General features: G+C 45.7%; 1 protein-coding gene across 2 annotated transcripts; it reads left to right on the forward strand.

Moving 5' to 3' along the window:
• Nucleotides 1-403: 403 nt before the first annotated feature.
• Nucleotides 404-6,557, forward strand: CCN3 (cellular communication network factor 3). 2 transcript variants are annotated; one of them, XM_074145297.1, is made up of 5 exons: nucleotides 404-502; nucleotides 603-834; nucleotides 1,127-1,378; nucleotides 3,243-3,451; nucleotides 5,382-6,557. In XM_074145297.1, exons 1-5 carry the CDS (start codon nucleotides 437-439, stop codon nucleotides 5,676-5,678), a joined length of 1,056 nt encoding a protein of 351 aa, XP_074001398.1. In that variant the 5' UTR covers nucleotides 404-436; the 3' UTR covers nucleotides 5,679-6,557. The 2 variants fall into 2 exon arrangements, with proteins under 2 accessions (XP_074001398.1, XP_074001397.1); XM_074145296.1 differs by having other exon boundaries at nucleotides 437-526.
• The last annotated feature ends 3,245 nt before the right edge of the window (nucleotides 6,558-9,802 follow it).

Consider the following 9,802-nt stretch of genomic DNA (forward strand, 5'->3'; position numbering starts at 1 on the left):
ATAGCCCCTCAACAGCAGACCGGGCCGCCGTGCTTCCCTACAATTTCTAGCTCCTGTTAGAGCTGCCCGCAGGCCAGCAGGGGGGTTATGGGGGACGTGGGGGCGGCCTGAGGGCGGTAGCTCCCGCCCGGGGGAGACCCTCGCCGCAGGCGCTGGGCCGGCCCGACCCCCGGGAAGGGGCCGGCTCTGCCCTCGGGGCTCCCGCCTGGGCGGGCAGGGCCGTGCGGGCCGGCGGGAGCAGGTGGCGGGAGGACCGAGGGGAGCGCAGCGCCCGGCCCGGCTCCAGCTCCCCGCCTCCGGCCCGCGCTGCCCGCCGCGGGGGGAGCGGGGGTGGCGGCGGAGGGGGGGGGGGGTCCCCGACGGCCTCTATATAAGCGGCTGCAATGGCTCTGCAGGCAGAGCCGAGCGGCGCGGCGGGGAGGCGGCGGCCGGGACCATGGCGACGGGCGGCGGGCAGGGCCTGCCCGCCCTGCTGCTCCTCCTCCTGCTCCGGCTGTGCCAGGCAAGTGCGGGGCGCCCGGCGGGGGCCGGCGGGGTGGGGGGAGCCGGCGGCCGGGCCGGCCCCGTGACCTGGCCTCTCGGGGGCCTCTTTGTCCCCGCAGGTGAGCGGCCGGGAGCCGGCGTGTCCCCGGCCCTGCAGCGGGCGCTGCCCGGCCGAGCCGCCGCGCTGCGCCCCGGGGGTGCCGGCCGTGCTGGACGGCTGCTCCTGCTGCCTGGTCTGCGCCCGGCAGCGCGGCGAGAGCTGCTCCCCGCTGCTGCCCTGCGACGAGAGCAGCGGACTCTACTGCGACCGCGGCCCCGAGGACGGCGGCGGGGCCGCCGGCATCTGCATGGGTAGGTGGCGGCGGGCGGGCCTGGGGGGGAGACGTCGGGACTGGGGGTCCGGCAGGGCCGGCGGCAGCCCTCCCCGGGGCGGAGGGGAGACCCTCCCCGCCGCCGTGCCCGCTGGAGGGTATCGCTGTCCCGCTGTTCCCCCGCATTCCCTCAGGGGAAGCGGCTCCTTCTCAGGCCGAGGGCTCTCTCGGTGTGGCCGGCTGCGGGACTGGGAGGGAAACCCGCCATAGCGTTGTGGGGGGTGGCCGGGTCCCCTCTGACTCTGTGAAATTCATTCTTTTTTTCTCGCTAGTGCTGGAGGGAGACAACTGCGTGTTTGACGGGATGATTTATCGCAACGGGGAAACCTTCCAGCCAAGCTGCAAGTACCAGTGCACCTGCCGAGACGGACAGATCGGCTGCCTGCCCCGCTGTAACCTGGACCTGCTGCTCCCCGGCCCCGACTGTCCCTTCCCCAGAAAGATCGAAGTCCCCGGAGAGTGCTGCGAGAAGTGGATCTGTGACCCTAAAGATGAAGTGATTTTGGGAGGTTTTGCTATGGCTGGTGAGGAAACTAAAACTAATTATTGCAGTCATTGTGAGGAGGAGGTGATACCATACTGGAAATATCCATGGGGTTGCCAAATCTGAGAGACATTGCTTTGTGTGATCGTTTTCTCTGCTCTTTTTTCTCATCTAGAGTCACTAGTAAGTATACCAGTGGTTATGAATAAAAGCAGAGTTCAATAGGTAAAAGAAAAGATATTCTGAGGATGAACGTGCATAGTTTTCAAAGGTCGTTAACTTGAGTTAGTACCCAGTTCTGAAATTACTGTTTATCTGGTACCGGGTAGTTCAGTGAGTGGAATAAAACAGGGGCGAGCTCATAATCCTCCAAACATTATTTCCACCCTCAGATCAAAGCTGCCGTCTTGCTAGTTGCTCCGCAAGAGTATGTTGCATCATAAATACTATTCTATCAGCTTAGTCTACAAGAGACTTTTTTCTCCTTAAATTCCCCAGTTACTACAAGTGGTCAGCGTGGTAGCTAAAATGCCAAGAAATCCCTGCCTGTCTATGCTAGAGCTCTCATCACTATTGTTGGCATCAAAGCATTACAAAGTACTTGGGAGAAGCAGTGGTTATAAACACAGTGAGTGGATCTGAAAAAAAAGAAATCTGATTCCAAAACACAGAACTCATAAACTGCTTTTGTAATCGAAAAGATAAAGCTACGTAATATTTTTCCCCAAATTTCTTATTGAATTATGTCACCATCCCCTTTAAATTAGACTATTAGTTCAAGATGAATTTTCATAAGCCACTTACACTGAGAGCTGAGGGCACAGCGTTCTCTTCCAGTCACTGCTCTTTGTGGTCTTAAGCAGTTAGTTATGCTGAAACACAGCAAATCCATTTGAAAAACAAGGAAGAAAAGATCCAGGAAGAAAAGCTCTAATAACTTGTCAGAGTGCTATGAAGTGTCAGTTATAAGGCACATAAGGTATGAACAAAAAGCTTGCCACCTTTCTGCTATTTTTCCTTTTCTTTGACTTGTTTGACAGTGACAGGCTAATGTGTAAAATGCCTACAGAAGGATTATCTGTAGTCTGTCTAGCAGTGGACATCCCTCTTGGAAGGCCACCTTTATGGAGCTTTACCATCCAAAAGGCAAAAATGCTGTTGTAGAGGAGCTTAACAGCAGGAACTGTGACTGACAGTTCAGTTGTGTTTACTCCTCAGTAACCTCAGTCTGTTTACTGCTGTGAAAGCCGCTGAACCAAACGATACAGTTAGCAATATTTGCATAATACAGCTTAAGACTGCCATGAGGGCAGGACGATGATCAGAGTTGGCTAAGGCTTTGAGGAGCAGTGATAACTCCTGGAAATTACTCTCTTCCTCCCTTACCACCATCGCCCTGGCTATAATCTGTCAATAATTGACAAGATGGGGTGACTTTATAACTCTCAGAGTAAAGGACTTTACTTGCATGCTGTTTATTAGTTTAGCTAAATCATTCAGCTTCTCTCAAATCATATCTAATATAAATATTTTTGTGATGTAGCTTTAGAACAGATTTCTGATGTATTTCCGTTGGAAAGAGTGAGGAATAAAGAGTTGTTAGAGTTCTAAACTGGTTAAAAAATTAGGAGTAATTTTTCCAGCTGTGGACTTGGGTGAACCGAATCTAAATGCTTTGCTGATTACACTGATATTCACCTTCTTTTATTTTTAGATGCAGGAAGTTGTCATGCACGGCTCCTAAAAAGGCAGCTTTTAAAATTCCTGAATCCTGTCAAAAGCATGGATTTTGGATCTTTTTTTTGTCTCGCATGTTTCTTCCCAGATGTGGTAGAGCTCAATTAGATACTGGGTTTTCACATGAGTTTTTCTTGTAATACAGTTCTGTGGGGTTTTGTCTCCAGCCTACAGACAAGAGGCCACACTCGGGATCGATGTGTCGGATTCAAGTGCCAATTGTATTGAGCAAACAACAGAATGGAGTGCTTGTTCCAAAAGCTGTGGAATGGGCTTTTCCACCCGTGTTACCAACAGAAATCAACAGTGTGAGATGGTGAAGCAGACACGGCTTTGCATGATAAGACCTTGTGAAAATGAAGAGCCGTTGGATAAGGTATGCGCCAAAGAACAGCAGGGGAGTAGGGTCTCTTCAGCTGTAATTCCAAGGTTGCAATATTATGGTCTAGAATGCTCCAAATGCAAGTGTACATACAGCTTTTAGCCTGTGTGCAGCAAGCCCAGTGCTTTTGGAAAGCTTTAGACTTGCTGTGTTCACTTAGTAGCTCTGTGGTGCACCTCCAGCAGGTCAAGAGAGGTGATTTTGCCCCGCTACACCCCTCTGGTGAGTCCGGAGGAGGGCCATGAAGATGATCAAAGGGCTGGAACACCTCTCCTGCGAGGACAGGCTGAGAGAGTTGGGGTTGTTCAGCCTGGAGAAGGCAAGGCTCCAGGGAGTCCTTATTGCGGCCTTTCAGTACCTAAAGGGAGCTTATAAGAAAGATGGAGACAGACTTTTTAGTGGGGCCTGTTGTGATGGGACAAGGGATAATGGCTTTAAACTAAAAGAGGGAGGATTCAGACTGGACATAAGGAAGAAGTTTTTTATGATGAGGGTGGTGAAGGACTGGAACTGGTTCCTGAGAGAGGTGGCGGATGCCCCATCCCTGGAAACATTCAAGGTCAGGTTGGACAGGGCTCTGAGCAACCTGGTCGAGTAGATGTCCCTGCTAATTGCAGGGGGGCGATGGACTAGATGACCTTTAAAGGTCCTTTCCAACCCAAGCTATTCTATGATTCTATGATAATTTGAGCCATCCCAAGCAGATCAGATATATTGCATGTGCAGACTATTTTGACAGCTCATGCAGTCTGACTTCTCCCACAAATGCAATTGTACTACCTTTCTGTATACTTCAGAGTTGCTCCAGTCCTGCAGAATGGATGTGTCAGACTTCTAGTCTGTTGAGCATCTGGAACTGCAGAGAAATCTATGAAGTCCTGCAAAAATTTGCTTGCGTAAATGGAACCCTATTTTAATCCTTATGATGCTTTTTCCAAAAGAAAATCCAATGCTGACACTTCAGGTGCAATAAATGTGTATCTAAGGGAAATTACTTTTTTTTCTGCTTCTAAACATTATACAAGTGTTAGTGTCAGAGAGTATGCACCTAGGTAAGAGGACTATCACTTCACGTAATGTTCTGAGTGTTGGAAAGCATTGCTAAAGCCTTTGCTGAATACTCCATGCAGTTTTAAATACTGTGTTTTGAAAAGGGTATGGAACAGTTAGGAAGAGTTGGGGAGACTAGCAAAAATGATCAGAGGTCTACAAAACGTGCTGCTAAGGGAAAAATGATTGAACTGAACTTTTTCTGAATGCAAGAGAATGGAGATGCAGTCTCATAGCTGTGTTCAGATATTGCAGCCTGTTCTGAGTCCATGGGGGATACAAGAAATAGACTGTAGAAAAATTAAGTCATGAGTGAAATCCTTCCAGGCAGTAAGAATAGTGAACAATAGGATTGTCTGGGGCAGATGTGGAGTCTCTGTCACTGAAAACTTCCAAAGACAAGTTAGACAATCATCAGTTAAGAATAACATGGATAAAGCTGGTTCTGCCTTGGGTCACAAAAATGGGCAATGACTTTTGAGGTTTGTTTTATCCCTCTTTTTTTTCCCCTGAATCTAGTCCTGTAACTTGCTCATTTGGCTCCCTGATTCTCTGATGCAACTGCACTAACCTGAGAAGTTTTCCAGTAGAGTACAGTTTCATAATCAATGTTGTTTTGGCTTGTCTCAGATGACCAAGGTGGGCGTTATTTGTCGTTTATTACTCGCCCAATAACACATTGGTGTCAGAGGGCAGATCTTGCAGGAGTTACCTGTAAGTAACTACTGAAGTAGCTGCAGAGTCTTATTGCTGTTGAACAAGCAAAGACAACAGATTTAAGTTTTCAGAGTAGGCCTATATCCTTGCATATCAGTTTTTAACTGCTTTCTGTCTTAGCAATGATGTATCTAATGTATTTTCATATATTTCTTAGAAAGGGAAGAAATGCATCCGAACAAAGAAGTCCCTGAAAGCTGTTCGCTTTGAATACAAGAATTGCACAAGCATGCAGACATACAAACCTCGTTACTGTGGCCTCTGCAGTGATGGGCGATGCTGCACCCCACACAACACCAAAACGATTCAAGTTGAGTTCCGCTGTCCTCAGGGCAAGGTCCTAAAAAAGCCAATGATGTTGATCAACACCTGTGTCTGTCATAATAACTGCCCTCAGAGTAACAATGCTTTCTTCCCGCCGTTAGATCCGACATCCAGTGAAGCAAAAATATGAAAAGCATAAATTAAGTAGTGCAAAAGGTATAAGTAGTTTATACAAAACTTGACCCACAATCAGGTGAATGTAATAATTGCATATGTAAAGTATCTAAGATGTTTTTCAAAAGAGTCTAGGTGCTTTCTTTTTTCCTGTAGTTTATTAAATACCTCATTTTACATTTTCCCCTTCCAGACGTCTTTTATTCACTGGAAGGAAATTTTGTACCTTGGACAGAGCCTTCTTTTTTTCTTGATGGTGGCATGAAGGTTACAGAGCAAACAGCTGCTCTTTCTCCTTGAGTTAAGGGGATCGTGCCACGAGCTTCAGCAGCTGCAAGACTGGGCTCTTTAAGAGTAAATGGATTCCTTGGGGAACGCATGATACCATATCACATAAGCTTCCACGTTCTTCACTTCACTTTGCATAAAGTGTGTAAACACTTCAGCAGTGTTCTTTTTCTATTCTAATGAAACTCTGTTTTTGATAACAGTAAGAATCTTACTGATGGAAGTGTTGCATTCTTGTGTCTTGTAAAATACCTTCTGTCTGTACCTCCGAATTTCTCTGAGGATTAAGTTTGCACGTAGCCCCCGAAATGACATAGCTAAGGTCTCCTATCCTGAAGCATAGCAGATAGGTAGCTGACAGCAATTAATTTTCTGTTTGGTAACTTCATTAGCAGTCTAATCCAGAACCCACTGAAGTCAGCATCTTAGGAGAACAATACGTGTCTGTAGATATAACTATTTGGATGCAAAAATAAAACTTCTGTAAATTCCTCTAAAAAACTAACTGTATCATATGGTGCTTAATTTCTTAGAAGGGTGTATATATAAATAGAAACTGTATATATTGTAATATAACTTTACTAAATAAATAAACTTAATATGATTCAAAATTTTTCTCTCCTGAAGTTGTTTTTCTTAAACTACCAACTTCTAACAGCTAAAAGCAATGGTAAGAAAAAAGGATCTGCAGACTCCTTAAAATCAAAAGACCCTGTCTTGTGATGTTCTTAGCGTACATCATCCTAATCGCTGCCCTAACAGGTATGCAGTGTCTCGGATAACCGATTTGTGAGGCACACGTTAGCAGGGAGGTTTCTTTCAGAGTCAGGTAGCCTGGGAGACAGGATGATGTAAATAAAGTTAGGTATGGATGCAGTATGCCCTGAAACATAGTGGTGGTGGGGAGGAATAATTATGTGGTCTGGAGGTTGGGTTTGGGTCTGAGGTACTGTGTTTAATCGTATCTTGCAGCATTTCTGTCTCATAAAAGCAGTCTGTGACCCTGCTTCTGCTAGACTGTATGGCAATATCCCCAAGGAATATATAGAGCCTGAGGGTGGCAGTTTCACATATGGTAATTATGTATGTAACGGGATTGTGCAAACAGCTCAGAAGTACAATTGTGTAGACATTCAGCTGTCCAGGCTGTGGGCCCAAGCTTAGCTTGGTGTGTGTCTCTCTTCTCTATTAGAGATACCAGAGTAGCACTTACGCCACAACCGTTCTATGACCATCTGGTAGGAAACAGCCCTTTCTAGAGAAAAAAAGGCAGAAGGCCAAATCTCAGCATATTTGGCCCAGTGTCCTCCTTCTCTGGAGGAGCCAGCAACCTTCAGTTTAGCAATTCCTGAGATACACAAAGGGTGGAATTTGGCTCTAGGGTAAGTTTCCTAAATTTGGTTTCTATGTGTAGACACCTAAATGCCCATTTTAGCCAATGGACCCCAAAATAAAGTTAACTGTGAGTGAGCATCAACAGCTGAAGTTTTTTGGTAACTTGTAAGTCATCCTTAAAAGTATGAGAGCCAGTGCTAAAACCCATATTAGTTCACTTAAGGTTAGTTAGATCTTGGGTCCTCACCTGAACTCCAGCATGGTTTTCTCCACTAACTGTGTCTATGATAAATTTCTTTGTAGTCATTGCTATTGTTACCAACACATCCCTGCCTGTGTTTGTGCTGTTCAAACAGCTGGAACAAGGCTGGTCCCTCCTCAGGCACGTGCTCGTGTACATGCACACTCCCTGCCCTTGCACTGGTTAATTCCTAATCATAGGATCATAGACTAGTTTGGGTTGGAAGGGACCTTTAAAGGTCATCTAGTCCAATCCCCCCCTGCAATTAGCAGGGACATCTTCTACTCGATCAGGTTGCTCAGAACTCCGTCCAACTTGACCTTGAATGTTTCCAGGGCTGCGGCATCTGCCACCTCTCCAGGCAACTGTTCCTGTGCTTCACCACCCTCATCGTAAAAAATTCTTCCTTATACCTAGTCTAAATCTACCATCTTTTAGTTTAAAACCATTATCCCTTGTCCTATCACAACAGGCCTTGCTAAAAAGTCTGTCTCCATCTTTCTTAAAAGCTCCCTCAGGTACTGAAAGGCCGCAATAAGGTCTCTCTGGAGCCTTGTCTTCTCCAGGCTGAACAACCCCAACTCTTTCAGCCTGTCCTTATAGGAGAGGTGCTCCATCCCTCTGATCATTTTTGTGGCCCTCCTCTGGACCTGCTCCAGCAGGTCCATGTCTCTCTTATGTAGAGAGTTTGTAAAGTTCTTCCTGGTTTTGCACCCCAGCACCGTTATGTGCTAGGAAATGCCAAGTGCTGGAGAGCACAAGGCCAGGACTCCTCTAGGTGGCTGAGGAGTGGTTAAGGAGCACACCAGAATCTAGGAGAGGGGGAAGAATGATTATTTAAAACTACTTTCACCCCACATCTCTATCTACCACCACTCCCCCCCAGCTTTATTGCATTGCTTTTCCTTTATCCCTCTGCTTTCCCTTCACGTTATCTGGATTTTCACACAATGCCTTCTATTTTCTTTTTATTGGCTCTTACAAGCAAAGCACAGGTACCAGGGGGAAGCTCTTCAATAGGTATCTTCTCTTTTGCAGGCAAGTTGAAGAGCTTATCTGGGATATGAACCCACGACCCCTTGTACATTCCCCTCCAAAGGCAGGAGTTTAATTTCCAATATTTTCAAAGAGACATAAACCCAGCTTCCTGCTGAGACACTTCTTGTGGCTTGTCCATCACTTTGAAAAGAAGACTATGTGCACGATGACATGTGAGTTCAATTCTAACTCCAGTAACCCCTTTTGTCTACAGACATTTCCCCAGCACTTTAAACTGTGGTCTCCACTTCAGCACATCCAGTCCTAAGATGCCTCCAATAACCTTCCTTAGTGCTGCTCGACGTGATCTCCACGTCTTCAACCCATTTAGTGAGAAGGGAGTTGCATTGTTATGAGCACTACAACCTTCACGGAAGAAAAGTACTACAGTGTTCAAAACCTTATTAGCTATTTTTATGAACACCATAACTCTTGCAATCTCAATGTCTTCTTACAATGTTGTAGCATTTCAGCAGGAAAAATATCTGTTGGAAAGGAACACAAATATTTCCTCTGGAAAAAAAGGAGCCAAAGTTCTCCACTGTCTTTTAGACTATATACATAACACTAATTCAGTAGCTATTTTTACCTCAACTCAGTTGATACAACTTTTTGTCTGGTATCAGTTTTGTTGTATTCAATTGTTTTACTTTAATATGGACAATTACTAGATTAGACTTTGGACCAATTTCAGCACGTTCCTGCAAAAGATCATAACACCAATTTAATTAAAACACAACAGTGGTATGCCAAACCTGTGACATTTCTGTAAGTAAACTCCAATGATAAAATCCTGAACTTTCCTGATTTAGGCCTGTGATTTTCCCAAACAAGCAAAGTTAAATTATTCAGATTGAGCAAAATTAAATTATTCAAATGTCAGCAATTCATTTTCAGATTGCCCAGGATTCCCAACTGAGCATTTCAGGGACTATCACTTGACATTCAATGTACAGGTCCACAGTGGCACAAAATATGCTGGTTGACTTGTTCATCCCATACTCTCTGAACAAATTTACCTTTCCTTTGCTAGTACCAATCAAGGACTGTCCTAAAAATAAGTTGATTAGAAACCTTTTTCTTTAACTTATTTATTCACTTAATTTAACAGCTTTTGGTGTTAGCAACTGGTAGGCTAAGTGCACCTTTGGTAAGTGGTGTTGATGATACCCAGTGTTATCCCCTACAGCATGTATACCCAGTAGAGACGTTTGCAGCTACTTCCAGAACTGTTTCAT

Source organism: Numenius arquata, chromosome 3 (assembly GCF_964106895.1).
Source record: "Numenius arquata chromosome 3, bNumArq3.hap1.1, whole genome shotgun sequence".
NCBI lineage: Eukaryota > Metazoa > Chordata > Aves > Charadriiformes > Scolopacidae > Numenius > Numenius arquata.

Coding starts and splice junctions, on each gene's coding strand:
- CCN3 (XM_074145296.1), top strand. CDS start 437: ATGGCGACGGGCGGCGGGCAGGGCCTGCCCGCCCTGCTGCTCCTCCTC. Junction 527..602: donor GTGCGGGGCGCCCGGCGGGG/GCCGGCGGGGTG, acceptor TTGTCCCCGCAG/GTGAGCGGCCGGGAGCCGGC. Junction 1,379..3,242: donor GGGAGGTTTTGCTATGGCTG/GTGAGGAAACTA, acceptor TTTTGTCTCCAG/CCTACAGACAAGAGGCCACA.